General features: G+C 48.3%; 1 protein-coding gene across 1 annotated transcript in view; it reads right to left on the reverse strand.

Moving 5' to 3' along the window:
- Nucleotides 1-1,366: 1,366 nt before the first annotated feature.
- The window catches only part of LOC133132691 (E3 ubiquitin-protein ligase CBL-like), a 44,422-nt gene continuing 29,743 nt past the window's right edge, over nucleotides 1,367-16,045 (reverse strand). Inside the window, 13 exon segments of the mRNA XM_061248326.1 lie at nucleotides 1,367-7,634; nucleotides 7,690-7,695; nucleotides 9,490-9,688; nucleotides 9,880-9,971; nucleotides 10,520-10,639; nucleotides 11,407-11,492; nucleotides 12,610-12,783; nucleotides 12,785-12,952; nucleotides 13,229-13,360; nucleotides 14,256-14,477; nucleotides 14,657-14,788; nucleotides 14,925-15,012; nucleotides 15,527-15,664. Of these exon segments, the coding sequence (XP_061104310.1) occupies nucleotides 7,364-7,634; nucleotides 7,690-7,695; nucleotides 9,490-9,688; nucleotides 9,880-9,971; nucleotides 10,520-10,639; nucleotides 11,407-11,492; nucleotides 12,610-12,783; nucleotides 12,785-12,952; nucleotides 13,229-13,360; nucleotides 14,256-14,477; nucleotides 14,657-14,788; nucleotides 14,925-15,012; nucleotides 15,527-15,664 (1,828 nt within the window). The 3' untranslated portion in view covers nucleotides 1,367-7,363.

A 16,045-nucleotide genomic window follows, 5' to 3' on the forward strand; every position in this document is an offset into this window, starting at 1 on the left:
CTATGTTAACAACAATGAAGGAAAATGTCCTTGATATCACGTTTAGTTATTCAGCTTCCAGGATTCGCACTTGAATATGACACTTGCTTGAGAAGTAGAAACACTGTTTTCCAGTTCAGGCAGTTGCCAGAACCATCTCTAAAGTGGGGCTACATACTTCTGAACACCATTCAAAATGATTGCAGCAAAAGCTTATACTATTTGCAGTTTCCCTGATAAGCCGGTCTGACTTATCAAGGTTAGTGTTGGGTTGAGTTGAGTTGGAATGGAGTTGGTATGGAAAAGAACAATCCCCAAATTTACAATGTCAGAATCTTGCTCTAACATGAGTACAAATTAAATGAAAGCCTGTGCTCTGGAAAAATACCCTTGTTAAGCAATGTTCAGTGATCACAGTAGTCAAGACCTTGTGGTTTTATTGCCTTAATTCAGTGATGGTCCATCAATCATCACACACGTTATCCTGTACACTATAAAACACAAATCCCTAAAAAATAAGCCGATTATTAATTTACCCCTGAAACCACACCAATCTCCCTTAATTTCAATTACGTAACCATTAAAAGGAAACCATGGTCCATTAATTTGTGCACACACAAAAAAAGAAAATAATTAATTTCATTATTAATGGGAAGATTAATGGCATTTTAAGGAATAAAAAAATAAAAATAAATTAAGAGATCTTGATTCCTAGTGGTAACCTGACAACCATGAGAACATGCAGCTTGTCAGAGTATTTCTACAAACCAGATGTCTGGCGTACATTATTTATTCACTTAACAGATGGCCTTAATCCAAAGAGATTTATACATGTATGCAGTAGGATATGTACTTGAGCATACCAGGTTAAGAAAGGTTGCTCACGGGGTGAATGGTAGTACCTGGGATTTTGGACTGCAACCATGGGATTACTAGCCCTGTACTTGCCTCATTGAATGAGATGGCAGGCGAAAAAGCAACAATTGTGTCTAACAAATGTGGTGTGGTTAGTCTTGACTGGGGAGCAGAGGTGGGGGCAGTAGTAGAGTGAAGGTTGTGCTACAGTGGGTGTTTCTAGGTTACGACATTGTCAAAATAAACACAAATTTCCAACATAACTAAACAAATAGCCCACTAGAATAAAATAAACAAAAATAAAATAAAAAACGATCCCATCTCAGTGTGCTAGCTGGAGTAATTCTGCCATAACCGGATAATAGAAGGCAAGTAAAATGAAAATCAACCCGTTATTTGAACGCCCCCTGGCGGACATTTGGATACAGTGCCACTCCAAACAAACAAACAAACAAAAACAAACAAACAAAAATATATAATTTAAGTAAATTCAAAAAAGCCTATCTGTGAATAATAAAAGAACCAAAACACGTATTCAAAAATTATTTAATGGCAGATGCAAATTCCAGAAACAAAACCAACAATAAGCATCTCGGATTGGAGTACAGCATAAAAAAATTAATAAATAACATTAGTTATTTCTAGACATGAATATAATGAAAAATATGTAAGAAAAATAAATTGTGCTACTCTTTATGAAAAGGGAAATGGTTTTATATACTTCATATTTCAGTTCGCTTTCTGCTTTGTACAGGCAGCAGTAAGATTAAAAAAAGTTAGGTATCCACATATTTTTAACAATCCACACATTTTATTTAATATTCAAGGACACTGTAGGATACATACCCAAAGATTATAACACTGATATAAGAACTGATATTAATTTCACTTTAAGCACAGTAATTATTATCGTAATAATTGTAATAACTGCAAAACATCTCCTACATTAAAAAAAGCTCCAATCCTTTCCTTGAGTCAAAGTTGTCCCTGCAGTCGGTTTGGCTACAACTGTATGAACTGATACCATTTTAGTTACATACACAGCTTCCAATCCATACATCTCTACATAAAGCTGCCGGTCAACTTCGTCGCATTTGCTTCACACCGAAATCTACAACACACAAAATGAAAACAAAACAAAAAAATATATACAGGTATGAACAGACAAGGGTCTGATCTAGTCTGTACCTGGGGAAACTTCACATCCTAACCCAGCACTACTCAACTCCGTGTCCTGCGGGCCGCAGTGCCTGCAAGAATTTGCTTCAACCGTGCGCTCCATCACCCGTTGTCATTAATTACCGTATTATCTAAACGAAGAAGGTTAAATAATTTGTGAAATCAGGTGGTGGACGCTGCGGCCCACAGGACGTGGAGTTGAGTAGCGGCTGTACCTGACCAGGGGTGCGTAGCAATACTAGAAAAAAATGTATCCACTTGTCTCCATCTCCTATCTGGAAGTTTTGGTGGAGAAGGAAAGGTGGACGCATTTTTTCCGAGTATTGGGACACACCTCAGGTGACACCCTTCCTAATCACGCCTACACGGCCACGCCTCTCTAGGTCTATACCGAGAAGAGGGGGTGGGGTGGGTGTGGCGTCGCGTGCTCCGCAAACTAAATCCGAGAAAATAACTTTTTTTCTTCAAATAAATAAAAGGAAATCATGGCACTAATTGACATTGGCCATCGTAAGTAAATTCAAGTTGTTTTTTTTTTTTTTTTTTTACAAAAAAACTGAGGCAAAGCAATGGGAATTCTCCCAACCGCACCCTCCTGAAATGGTGTAAGGAGACCAGAGACCACAGGAGTGCTTATAAATCAGGCGATACCGGCTTGCTACAGTACGCTGTGTGCAGGCCCATAGCGAGCTATGCCTTCCCACGACTGCCAGAAACGGTATCAGGAAGATCCGACCTGTATACAACCAGCTACTGGAACCGTCATCTGGTTACAAAATGACACGGATACAATAGCTACAGGGTATACATTACTTGTATATTAATACAGATTCAGTCCTGCTAATTAGTCTTGCTTGGTTTCAGCCATATAGAAAAATGGAGGAAAATTCAGATAAGATTATGAAAGATACAACTTAGAATTAAACATTACATTTAAATTAAATTTTAAATGCACTTTCATTAGGCTGGGAATGACAGGAAGAGAGAGCTCTGTTGCAGTGCTTGGCACCGACACCTGTTCCTTTCAATTAATTAAATTATTTTTGTCATCATGTTATAATCATACATTTCCAAAACCAATTTAAAATGGATATCCGTTCCCTTGAAATGTCGCCTTAACTTAGAATATTACATTTGAGGAAGTGTTCCTTTTTGCTACTTAGTTCCTCCATATTTGAAACAAAAGGGAAGAATTGTGACAGACAGAAAAACCAACTTCCTTAAATTCGTCATTCAGGTCAATATGCAAACATGCTACATTCTGAACACAAGTATGCGTATGCACATTCATACCGAGTGACCGCATTGCCTCCGGTTTAACTACCGGCTGTAAAAAACAAAACAGAAATCAACAGTATTTAACTGTAAAATTCAGATTTGCCAACTGCAATTTTAATTTTAATTTTAATTGAACTGGTCTGATATGAATTATAGCACTTGCTGTTGCCAATCGCCTACCAACATTTGGAAATAGCTCCCTCTTGTGGTCACGGCAGTCACCGCAGTATGTATGAATGTATGTGTATATATTGGGGGGCAATAGAGAATTTCTTCCTCCATCATAAGTTAGTCGGTAACCAGACAGACATGACAAGCATTTCCATTTTGGGTGCACGTTATTTGATTCTCTATGAACCGATAATATGCTTGCCTTAGCAGACGGGGCCACAAGTCAGGCTATAAAGTAGCTTACTATATCATACTCTGGAGCTAAAGCACATGACGTGTGGGTGAAACTGCACACCACCATCTTAGTTCCCCCACAGAAGGGGACACATAAGGCATATACTGTACTCACAAGACAAGAGCGCAGCTGGTAAGTATGCAATGTTTTAAGATGCGAGAAGATTTAGAGCATTAGGCAATTATCACTCACTTTCTGTAGAAGCAAAAAGCATTCTCCTATGCTTCAGGAAGCATGCACTTAAATATCTTTAAACAAAATTATGGCACTGCTCACAGTATTATTCAGATAAGAAAACACAAACCTTGGTAAAAAATAAAAATCTGACATTAACAGGAAAGGCAAAATAAACTGAACATTTCCATTTCATCATTTCACTTATCAGTACGTTCACACACTTGGTTTTAAAGTGACAGTATCTTTGCACATTTTGATATACTGAGCGCACAAACACCCACACACACACACACACAAACAAACGCACGCACGCACACACAAAACTGGAAATTTTTATCTACAATAATTAGCACGGTGAAGAGGAGTAATGACGGCAACTCATTTCTAAGATGCTCCCCCCCCCCCCAGTCACATGCAGTCAAAAAAAAATCCACTTAAATTTCACCTGAAATACACAAAAGGTGAGAAAGAAAGGGACAGATGGCAAGAACTTACGAAACGATTCAGTAAAATATGAAACGATTCGGTAAAATATGAAACGATTCGGTAAAATGTGAAAGCCTCAAAGCTGAGCACAGCATTGAGAGCGGGCTTGGACCGGTCTCACACACCTACACTATAAATACACACAGATCAAACATTTCCACTGAATAAAAACGGCCTGAGATTCAATCGAAGGGGTTGTGGGGAGGAAATGATGACTTCAGAGGAATAGAAACATCCGTCAGCGTCTGAAATTAGCCAATAATAAAGAAAACAGGAAATGGAAGAAAAACATGCTTTCCTGTTAATAAGAATATGAAAAAAAATGTTGTCCTGATGGGGGTAACGATGCCCACCGCTTTTGAATGAATCTTAACAAAAAAAACTGAAAGCAATGCTTTCATAAATAGATACTTTAATTGGCATTCTGTTCCCCTGCCGAGAGAGAGAACCCAGCAGATGCTTTCATGAATTTAGTGCGCTTGATTTCTGAAAATAATCAAAAGCACACCATCGGAAACAAAAAAAGAAAAATGATTGACAGCTGAAGTAATGCATACGCAAGAGTGTTGCTGACTTCCAATGAGGTGCTGTTCCTAACACTTAGCTCCCTTACGGAGGGAATATAATACAGAGGAAAAACATCACTTTACCACATTCAAATACTCGCCAATGTATGCATGCATGCAGACAAACTATATATTTGAAAGTGCCTTTTACTGTATACTTTGAAACGTGCTAATTACTGACACATTCAAAATATCCATACTGTATGTAAAAGTAAGTGGATGTGCTACGTTTGTCTTCGTAGGAAGGCGCTGGTTCTCGACCAGTTTGGTATTACTAAAGGACACTTTCCATTCACCATGAGACCATTTCCAAACATGACCTTAAAAAGCACTCCGGCTGCGCTCTTTCCTCAGACCGAAACTGATTACGTTCCAACTTAAAACTGATAAAGAGGAACAGGACGGGACCTTGAGACAGGGTTGGAGACCAGGCTTAAAGGAATATGGTCATCCTAAGGCATTTCATGGTAACTGTAACAACAGCCTGTTTCATGTGGGAAACATCAGTGCTTCTCCCTAAAACCAGTCAATGAATATAATGAGGTAGTGCCTACACCTGCCCTGCCTTCTACCTAATGACCAAAATCAGTATTTATTTTAATCTTTATCGACCCCAAACAAGTTCCTTCTTTATTTACTAATCTATTTTTTTTGCTTGCTGTGGTAGAAGTTGATACCTCCAGGTCTGTCCAATGCAACACTCCCCAGTACACATAAATACACAAGTAAGGGCGCAAAATAGATTCACATGCTCTTAACATTTCTTCAAGTATGCTTTGGAAAAAATAAAATAAAATAAGAAAAAATAAAGAGATACTGTCACTTTAAAAAGAGCAATAATTACACCAGTCTATTCACAAATGTACATTTAAGGCTTATTTGTTTAGCACTAACCATAGTAGCAGCAGTAAAGCACTTCTGATTTATTAATAACAACAGAGCAAAAATAATAATAAAACTAACATTAGTAAAGGGTTAAAGCTAAACGACAGGATGTACACGGAACACGCCTCGAGACGTCTCGCACAGCCGTGCCGTTTTCGAACAGCAGGTACGGCTGCAGTACGGTCCAGGTAGGGGTCTGTTAATATATTAGTTCTGCCATTTTCACGTCATCTGATATTAGTAGCCTCTCCGCCCGCCGCCCAACACGGAGGAGAAAACCACAGCTCCGAAATACTGAATTAAAAAGCCACCACACAGCATTTTTCTTTAAAAGTACATATTCCTCAGGAAAGGATGAGGGATAAGACCACGAGCCAATCAGAGACGGCCGCGGTTTCCCCTGCGCCCACCTCAAGGGAAGGTGCCAGTACACATTAAAACACACACGCTCCCTTACCACGCAACAAACACACGATTAGCGACTCGTACGGTTTCAGAATATGGGCAAGTTTTATCTGAATCTGAATGTCTACTACCATAATTTGTCCTTCCTTAAAATCCGATAAAGTGAAGTCAACGATGGCATCCCAGGATTGTACAGTCGTTCCATACTCTTAACAGCCAAATTCTGCAGAACTTCCATAGTAGAAAAAAATCAACGACAGCAGTGAATTTAAACGGCCCCGAGCGTCCTACAAAAAGCTTCAAAGACACAGCTCCACAGGGCACGGCGGAAAAGTATCGCCTGAATCAGCGGGAAGAGAAACCCGGACCAAAGGCCAGGCCGGAGACAGGGATTAGCTCCGGTAGAACAGAGCACAGGTGACCTGAAACAGCCAATCACAGAGCCTGCTGGGGGACCTGCCCTATCCAAAATGTCCCTCGCCACGGACAGACCCCTGCTGAGGGCAGAACGGGGCCCGGTCACAATACTGAACCACACGAGTGTGTCACCACCGCAGCATTAGAGCAGGTGCTATAGGGGGACATTCATGCCGTGTGCATCTGCAGTACTGCGCAAAAGCCTTAGGCACCCTCCATCTTTTTAAATGTAAAGTCTTAGATGTTTAATTTTTTGTTTTGGGCATTATATCTGTGTCATTAGAAAGGGGCATATTTTAAATGTGTAAACATTTAGTTTTTTGATAATTAGAAACGTTCCTTTTGAAAGCATCTTCGCTTTACAGATTCTTTTTTTATACACGTGCCTAAGACCTTTGCACCATACTATGAGTGTGTGTCTGCATGTGTGTATAGACATGAATGAGAAGCTTTAGGCTTACAGACGGGGGTGGTATGTCATGACAATATTACACAAATCAGGCGATGCGTTTCTGCTACCTGACTGTCCCCTGTGTGTGTGTGTGTGTGTGTGTGTGTGTGTGTGTGAGAGAGAGAGAGAGAGAGAGATGGAAGAGAGAGAGTGTATGCGTGTGTATGTGCGATTGTAACCCTCAGTGTGTTAGCACTGAGGAGGAACACTCTTGTACAGGCCAACCAATGAGGCGGCGAGAGTTGCAGGAGACAGCCAATCGGCGGGAGGGGGAGGGCGCTATGTGAGGATGTGTGCCGCGGAGGGGACGGAGACGAACTCGCGCAGGATGTTCTTGGCCATCTCCATGTTGTTCTGCGCGATCATCAGGGCCTTCTGGATGTCCTGGTAGGAGTAGCCCTGGCTCATGAGATGCTCGATCTCACCCGAGACCTGGGGGCCGGCCCCGCCTCCGGGCGTGGCCCCCGGGGGCACGGGGCTGGGCCGCCGCTCCGAGTTGATCCTGCGGGGCAGCGGTTTGGGGGGGGCGCTCGGGGACCGGGCCCGATGACTCAGAGAAGCCTGCCGGCACAAAAGAAAGAGGAAGAGCTGCTTTAGAGAAAAACAAAACGCTCCAGGGAGAGTCTCTCGGGCTGCTCTGTGTGTGTGTGTGTGTGAGGGTGTGTGTGTGTGTGTGTGTGTGTGTGTGTGTGTGTGTGTGTGTGTGTGTGAGAGAGAGAGTGAGAGAGAGAGTGAGAGTGAGAGTGCGTGTGAGAGTGTGAGTGTGAGTGTGAGTGTGAGTGTGAGTGTGTGTGTGTGTGTGAGTGTGTGTGTGTGTGTGAGTGTGTGTGTGTGTGTGTGTGTGTGTGTGTGTGTGTGTGTGTGTGTGTGTGTGTGTGTGTGTGTGTGTGTGTGTGTGTGTGTGCGTGTGCGTGTGCGGTGTAGTGTGTGTGTATGTGTGAGTGTTGTGCGTCTCTTCCCCTCACTTCATGCTTTTTTAATACTTTATTCTGTTTGTTCTGCGACACATCTAGGAAACCACAAAGAGTAACAGACATCAAAGTGACCGTGCCACAAAAATAAATAATATTAAGAATTCTGTAACAGACGGTGGAGGCAGGGCAGACACCAGGCCTGTTCGGCGGGAGGGGTTATGTTATTTATTCTTTTACCAGAAAAACCCCATTGAGATCAAAATGTCTTTCGCAAGGGGGACCTGACGTGAAACACGCGTTAACCCAGTAAGACAGTAGACAAAATCAACAGACATCAAATGGGGAACGAGACCGAGGTGTAAGGATAATTAATAGAAGAGCAGAAGTTAAAAGCCGGAGCATACTTCAGTCACACAGTTACAAATCGCATGTTTAACGGCCACAATTGAAATTGAAATTAATTCAAAATTGTTTGTCCAACTAGACGATGCAAAATATCTGAAACAAAACCCATCTCACCAAAGTAGTGGGACGAGGGTGTCACATGACTGGAGGTGATAACCATGAATTTGATATGAGCAAACAGCTGACCTTACCCCCAAAATGCTCCTGACGAGCTGGTCGGCGCCTTGCATGGCAGCCAATCGCTGTTGGTGTGTGAGTGTGTGTATGAATGGGTGAATGAGAAGCATCAATTGTACAGCGTTTTGGATAAAGGCGCTATATAAATTCCAACCATTTACCATTTAAACATGTGCCAGTGGATCAATGTGCACAGATGTATGGAGATGTATTTGAATGAATCTCTGAGAATTGGGGGGCGGGACTAGAATGCGTTTACGTCATTGAGGTATCAAAACATCTGCTGCTGCAAGATACGCAGTAGACACGAAAATAAATGTGTAATTTAACAGGAAAATTTATCTGGAGAATCAATTCAAATAAAAACATTTCCTAACCAGAGCAGAGCATTTGTTCCTTAAGAAACGAAAATGGGACCAGAAAATGGGGAGTCTGACTGTCTAGCTTTTGCCTAATCAATATTTATTTGACGAAAGATCAGAGGAAAACCAAGGGTTCTCTCCCTTTTACCTTGTACCTTAACCTTATAATCAATGGGAGGGTTATAGTCAGGGGGACAGAGGCAGACGGACAGAGGGACAGGGGGACAGAGGGAAAGAGGCAGAGGGACAGAGGCAGAGGGACAGGGGGACAGACAGGGGGACAGAGGGACAGAGACAGGGGGACAGGGGGACAGACAGAGGGACAGACAGGGGGACAGAGGGACAGAGGGACAGACAGGGGGACAGAGGGACAGAGGGACAGACAGGGGGACAGAGGGGCAGAGGGACAGGGGGACAGAGGGACAGAGGGACAGACAGGGGGACAGGGGGACAGACAGGGGGACAGGGGGACAGACAGGGGGACAGGGGGACAGACAGAGGGACAGAGGGACAGGGGGAAAGAGGGACAGAGGGACAGAGGCTGGACGTACAGGCAGCTGAGATGGGCTCATCGATGGAGAAGCGGCTGAAGTTGGAGGAGCTGGGGGTGATGTCGGACATGGTGCGGCGGGTGAGCGTTGCGGGCAGCGGGGGCCGGGGGAAGTCGTAGCCGTTGTCGTCATCCTCCTCGCTGGGGGGCTCCCGGGGGCCGTTGGTGCTGGCGGTGGGCGGGAGGTCTGAGTAATCTGAGGAGAGGAAACGGACGAGAGGCTTGAACATGCACACACACACAGACATATAGACACACACACACACACACGAACTGGTGTGCGCACATCATGTGTAATGGTGTAATGACACAGCACCGTTTCAGTAGCTGGTCTGAGGTCAAAGGTCACGCTGAATATTATTACGCAATAAGGAGAGGGAGTCAGACCTGAGTCTTGAGCAGACGCTGAATGAGCCTGGATGTTGGACATGGCTTCATACATCTGTGGTGCCTCAGCAACCAAGTCATTCAACAGCACCCTGAGGGAGGGAAAGAGAGGGGGAGAGAGAGAGAGGGAGAGTGGGGAGAGAGAGAGAGAGAGAGAGAGAGAGAGAGAGAGGGAGAGAGAGAGAGGGTTGGAGAGAGAGAAAGAGAGAGAGAGAGGAAGAGAGAGAGAGGGGAGGAGGGAGGAAGAGAGGAAGAGAGGGAGAGGGGGAGAGGGGGAGAGAGAGAGGGAGAGAGAGGGAGAAGAGGGGGGATGAGAAGGACAGAGAGAGTGAAACAAGGAGAGAGAAGGATAGGCAGAGAGAGTCAGTCAGTCAAACCTGTGAATGACAGATACTGAAGGGGCTTAATGTCAGTTGACAGAGACATCATCAGTAACAGCTCATGAGGCCGCTCAGCCAGGAGAAGAGCTGCGAAGGCCTGCAGCTTTAAAGACAAGCTGAGAGCAGCACTAACTTCCACCATATGACGTATGTACGAGTGAAACGGCTCTTTCGGGGAAATCACTGAATTGAGGAAACGGTGCATTTCGGTTTTCAGCTTCAGGTGTCGGGGACCGCCCGGGCCAGGGGGCGGGACTCACCGTGAGCTGGGCGGGGCGGGGCCCGTGCCGATAGGCCGGGACGAGGGGCTCATGTAGTCCGTGTCCTCCTCAGTCTCCGCCTCCTCGCCCATCAGCGGAGTCAGGGTCGGGAACGGCCTGCTAACATGAGTGTGTGTTACAGAGGAGTGTGTGTTACAGAGGAGTGTGTTACAGAGGAGTGTGTGTTATAGAGGAGTGTGTTACAGAGGAGTGTGTGTTACAGAGGAGTGTGTTACAGAGGAGTGTGTGTTACAGAGGAGTGTGTGTTACAGATGAGTGTGTTACAGAGGAGTGTGTGTTACAGAGGAGTGTGTGTTAGAGGAGTGTGTTACAGAGGAGTGTGTGTTACAGAGGAGTGTGTGTTAGAGGAGTGTGTGTTACAGAGGAGAGTGTGTTACAGAGGAGTGTGTTACAGAGGGGAGTGTGTTACAGAGGAGTGTGTGTTACAGAGGAGTGTGTGTTAAAGAGGAGTGTGTTACAGAGGGGAGTGTGTTACAGAGGGGCTTATGAACAGAGTGTGTTACAGAGGAGTGTGTTACAGAGGAGTGTGTTACAGAGGAGTGTGTTACAGAGGAGTGTGTTACAGAGGGGAGTGTGTTACAGAGGGGAGTGTGTTACAGAGGGGCTTATGAACAGAGTGTGTTACAGAGGAGTGTTACAGAGGAGTGTGTGTTACAGAGGAGTGTGTTACAGAGGAGTGTGTGTTACAGAGGAGTGTGTGTTACAGAGGGGTCATGAACAGAGTGTGTGTTACAGAGGGGCTCATGAACAGAGGGGTCTCGCACACGCACGCACGCACGCAACGTTCATGAACACACACAGGCCCTCACGCAGAGCGGCGCAAACTCATTCCACACTGGCAGTGCAGCAGCCTCACACACAAGTACCTGGTTGCCATGGCGTAGATGGCGTTGGCCGAGTTTGAGGGCTTCACTTTGGGGATGTCGTACTCCGAGCCATTGCTGCCAAAACTCTGGGGGTGGAAAAAGACCCAATTCAGCTCAACCGGGCTACACCAAAAAAAGGGCACGGGTTCGATTCCCGTTCACTTGAGGTCACCTCATTCTGTGACACACAGCTAGGAATTCTGGGCCACTTGAAAGAACACTGCTCTCGGCCCTGCATCCAACTAGATTTTTTTGTGGGCCCTTCCAAGCCGTGGGCCCCCTAGAATCGTCACCACCTTTCACCTGCTGACATCCCTGAGCGAGGTCAACTGTACCCAGCAGGATCAAAACAATAACACAACAAAAGTACGGAACGCAGAACCCAAAAGGGCAGCCTGAATGGGTTACAGAGTACATGAAACGTGGAACTGCGAGTGTTATCATTTAACAGCTTTCGCTGACTGTCTGTCTCCCATTAACAGAAGGGCAGGCTGTGTGTTAGTTAGTGGTAACGACCTGTACTATAACAACAACTACAGATATGTAGTTTGAAAAATAGTTCCAACTCACGTGGATAGCGGAATCCAGCCGAATTTTACAGGGCATCACGTTCAAAATGGCAGATGATGTAGCTGGGAGACGATTTACAGAACGGTATCGTTCATCAGTCTGGATGAGCACACTGCTGTCGTTGTACTGTAGCTATAGTTATAGTTCTTGGTGTGGACGGGGCTAAAAGGCCGGTTTATAGTCCAGCAACAGAACGCCACTGCGACCAACGACATGCAATAAATATCGCAATCCATTTGGTTTATACTCTGGACGACTGGAGCGCGTACACTTTTGTTGCTAAGGACAGCGACCACAGACTACGCCAGGGTGACAACAGAACATTCCTGAAAGTTGCGCTTTCACTCTCGCTGGACTATAACTGGGCCTTACATTACATTAATGGCATATGGCAGACGCTCTTATCCAGACTGACGTAAAGTTGATTAGACTAAGCAGGAGGAGACAATCCTCCCCTGGAGCAATGCGGGGTTAAGGGCCTCGCTCAAGGGCCCAACGGCTGTGCGGATCTCATCGCGGCTACACCGGGATTAGAACCACCGCCCTTGCGTGCCCCGGTCATTTACCTTAACCACTACGCTACGGGCGGCCCTGAGCAGTGCGGTGTGTTGCGATGGGCCGCGACCCTCTCACCAGCTGGTGCTCCAGCCCCAGGGAGCTGCTGGGCCTCAGAGAGTCGGCGCGCCTCTCCGGGGCGGGCGGGGGCGCCAGGGGGAGGGAGTGGCGGTTGGACAGCTCCCGGGAGGCGCGGGGGTCCCCCGGGGCACGGGGCACGGGCCGGGCGTTCCAGTCGGCCCCGCAGCGGTTCAGGGGCACCGGGGGGCAGTTTGTCTCGGGGCGGGTCCCTGGGGAGGGGCCGCCTGGGGATGCGGCCCTCGGGACCCACCGGAGGGGGCCGGTCCGGGGGAGGGGGGGGCGGGAGGTCCCATAAGCCAGGGGGGAGGGGGAGGGGCTTGTCTTTGTGGAGCGAGGAGGCCTGTGAGAAGGACAAGGGGACATTAATGCAGACTCACACACTCACACACTCACACACTCACACACTCACACACTCACACACTCACACACTCACACACTCACACATCCCCATGACCCAGAACAATGCGCAGTTTTGACGTTTGCCTGCACACGTGTAACAGTGTGTACTGTACGTAGAGTGACTGACAGGGCCCTGCCCACGTGTAACACAGTGTGTACTGCACATAGAGTGAGTAACAGGGCCCTGCCCACGGTACGAGGCGCTGGGAGGCCTTGCCTTGGAGGTGGTCCCTGGGCTGGAGGCCCCGGAGGAGTTAGGCGGTCTCTGCTGCAGCAGGTCGAGGCGGGGGGGCACGGGGGGCAGGGAGGCCTGGGGCGCCGTGGAGACGGGCGAGGGGGGCCGCTCGACCTGCCAAAAACACCGCACCGGGGGGTCAGACCTCAACCGCGCGCGGTCCGCTCGATGAAGTCCGGAACCGTCGCATTTCACGGAAGCCCCAAAGTTTCCGCATTAATATTTCATATGAAATATGAAACGTTCACGCCTCGCACTTCAGGGAAGTGGAACGCCGAGGTTGGACTCCCAACGCTCGCTGGCTGGGAGGAGATCAAAGCTCCCCTCCGTCATGAGTTATAGATGAAGGCAGCTTTAGCCGCTCCTGGGCAGCCAGATAAAAGCTGAGCATCGGAGCCCAGAGCGGGACCCAGACATCAAACCCGCTGGCCCTTTAAGGCCGGGAGCGGGGAGGTGGAGTCATCCTCCAGACCAGAGCCGGAAGGAACCACAGGAGGGGGGGGTGGAGGGGAGGAGAGAGGGGGAGGTGGAGAGAGGTGGAGAGAGGTGGAGAGGCATGGAGAGAGGGGGAGAGAGGTGGAGAGGGATAGAGAGGGATGGAGAGGGATAGAGAGGGATAGAGAGGGATAGAGAGGGATGGAGAGGGATGGAGAGGGATGCAGAGAGGGGGAGAGGTGGAAAGGGATCGAGAGGGATGGAGAGGTGGAGAAGGGGTGGAGGAGAGGTGGAGAGGGATGGAGAGAGGGGGAGACGGATGGAGAGGTGGAGAGAGGTGGAGAGAGGGAGACGGATAGAGAGGTGGAGAGAGATGGAGAGAGATGGAGAGAGATGGAGAGAGAGGGAGAGGGATGGAGAGGGATGGAGAGAGGCGGCGAAGGGGTGGAGAGGGGCAGAGAGGGGCAGAGAGGGGCAGAGAGGGGCAGAGTGGGGGCAGAGAGGGGCAGAGAGGGGCAGAGAGGGGCAGAGAGGGGCAGAGAGGGGCAGAGAGGGGCAGAGAGGGGGCTCTGACCTTGGCACAGGCCAGCTTGCTCATCATCAGGTGGGGGTCCTCCAGCCGGTCGTCCTCGTCCTCGTCGTAGCAGGGCGACAGGGCGCCCTCTGACCCGTACGAGGCCAGGCTGATCGCGGAGAAGCCTGCGCCGTTGTCCTTGGGGTTGAAGGGGTCCACCACTATGGGCTCAGTGCCCTTTATCTCACAGCGACAGAACGGGCAGCCCTGACCCTCAGACTCCTGGGAGGGACGGAGACAGAGAAACAATGAGTGTTTTTGTGTTGATGCTTTTGTCAGTTATGCACAGCATTCACTGAACACTCATCGGTGTTAACATTTAAAGGTCTGCCGCACACGTGACTCACACACACACAGGCACACAGGCACACAGGCACACAGGCACACAGGCACACACACACCTGCCAGGCAGTGAGGCAGGAAGTGCACATCAGGTGGCCGCAGGGTTCGATCTTCACGTCCTTGTCGTTCTCGGCGCAGATCTTACACAGCTGGAACGTGGAGCCCATCTCACAGTACAGCTCGTATTGCTCCTGGGGACAGACAGAGGAAGAGGAGCGGTAAACCCCCGCAGAGATCCATCGCCCAGGTAAACCCCCGGGCAGAGATCCATCGCCCAGGTAAACGCTCACAGAGATCGCTCGGGACAGAGCGCAGGTAAACGCTCACCTGCGTGACCTTGATGTGGTCCTGTGGGGAAGGCTCGCACAGGCCGGTGAGGTCCGGGTTCTGGGTCCGGCCGTCAGGGAACAGGTAGCTGCAGGAAAGAAGCGGAGCACTGATTCTAACCTACACAGAGTCAGTCGAGTGCTTTCACCTCACGTCACACAACAAGACCGGCGTCTTCCGCTGCTCAAGCGAACTGCGGACGGACATGCAGAGTTGTGAGAGTACATTATGTGAAATGAAACTTGTACACTGGTTGTAATGCTCTAAAATCAAGGTTATAATCGATCAGGAGAGTTGGATGTTTCGTTCATACGAAGCCGTTCATTAGAACAAGAAGTGGATGCTGGCCACTCGGCAATTAAAGAAGTGTAGCCCGGAAAGCTACAGACAGTTGAGAGGTACTACTTGCGGTGTGTCCATAGGCTATTCTCCACGGACATGCCTGTCAAGTGCCATTATGCAGCTGTGCGTGCGTCTCTTCTGATGCTTTTTCAGCTCGCTGATGTGTAGGAAAGCGTTCGAATCCAAAACGATGACATACTGGACCCAAGGGGAAGCAGGGCAGTGCTGGTGGCGTGCGGAGAAGGGTTTAGGAGACTCACAATCCCTCCGGAAGCCGTCGCATTAGCGCCTGGAAGAGCGGCTTGTTGTGGGGGATGGTCTGCAGGATGTTCCCGTCGGCGGTGACGTAGCCGATGGCCCACTGGCCCAGCCGCGTGCAGCTCAGCCTGAAGATGTAGCTGTGGAGAGGGAGGGAGGGAGGGAGAGAGAGGGAGAGGGGGGGGAGAGAGGGGGAGTGCGAGTGCCAGTGCGAGAGGGAGAGGGAGAGGGAGAGGGGGGGGAGTGAGTGAGAGTGTGAGAGGGAGAGGGAGAGAGAGAGGGGGAGAGTGAGTGAGAGTGTGAGAGGAGAGGGAGAGAGGGGGAGTGTGAGTGCCAGTGCGAGAGGGAGAGGGAGAGGGGGGGAGAGTGAGTGTGAGTGTGAGAGTGAGTGTGTGAGTGAGTGTGTGAGTGAGTGTGTGAGTGAGAGGGAGAGGGGGGGGGAGAGTGAGTGTGAGTGTGAGAGTGAGTGTGTGAGTGAGTGTGTGAGTAGTGTGTGAGTGAGAGGGAGAGGGGGGGGAGAG

This window comes from Conger conger, chromosome 7, assembly GCF_963514075.1.
Source record: "Conger conger chromosome 7, fConCon1.1, whole genome shotgun sequence".
Classification (NCBI taxonomy): Eukaryota; Metazoa; Chordata; class Actinopteri; order Anguilliformes; family Congridae; genus Conger; species Conger conger.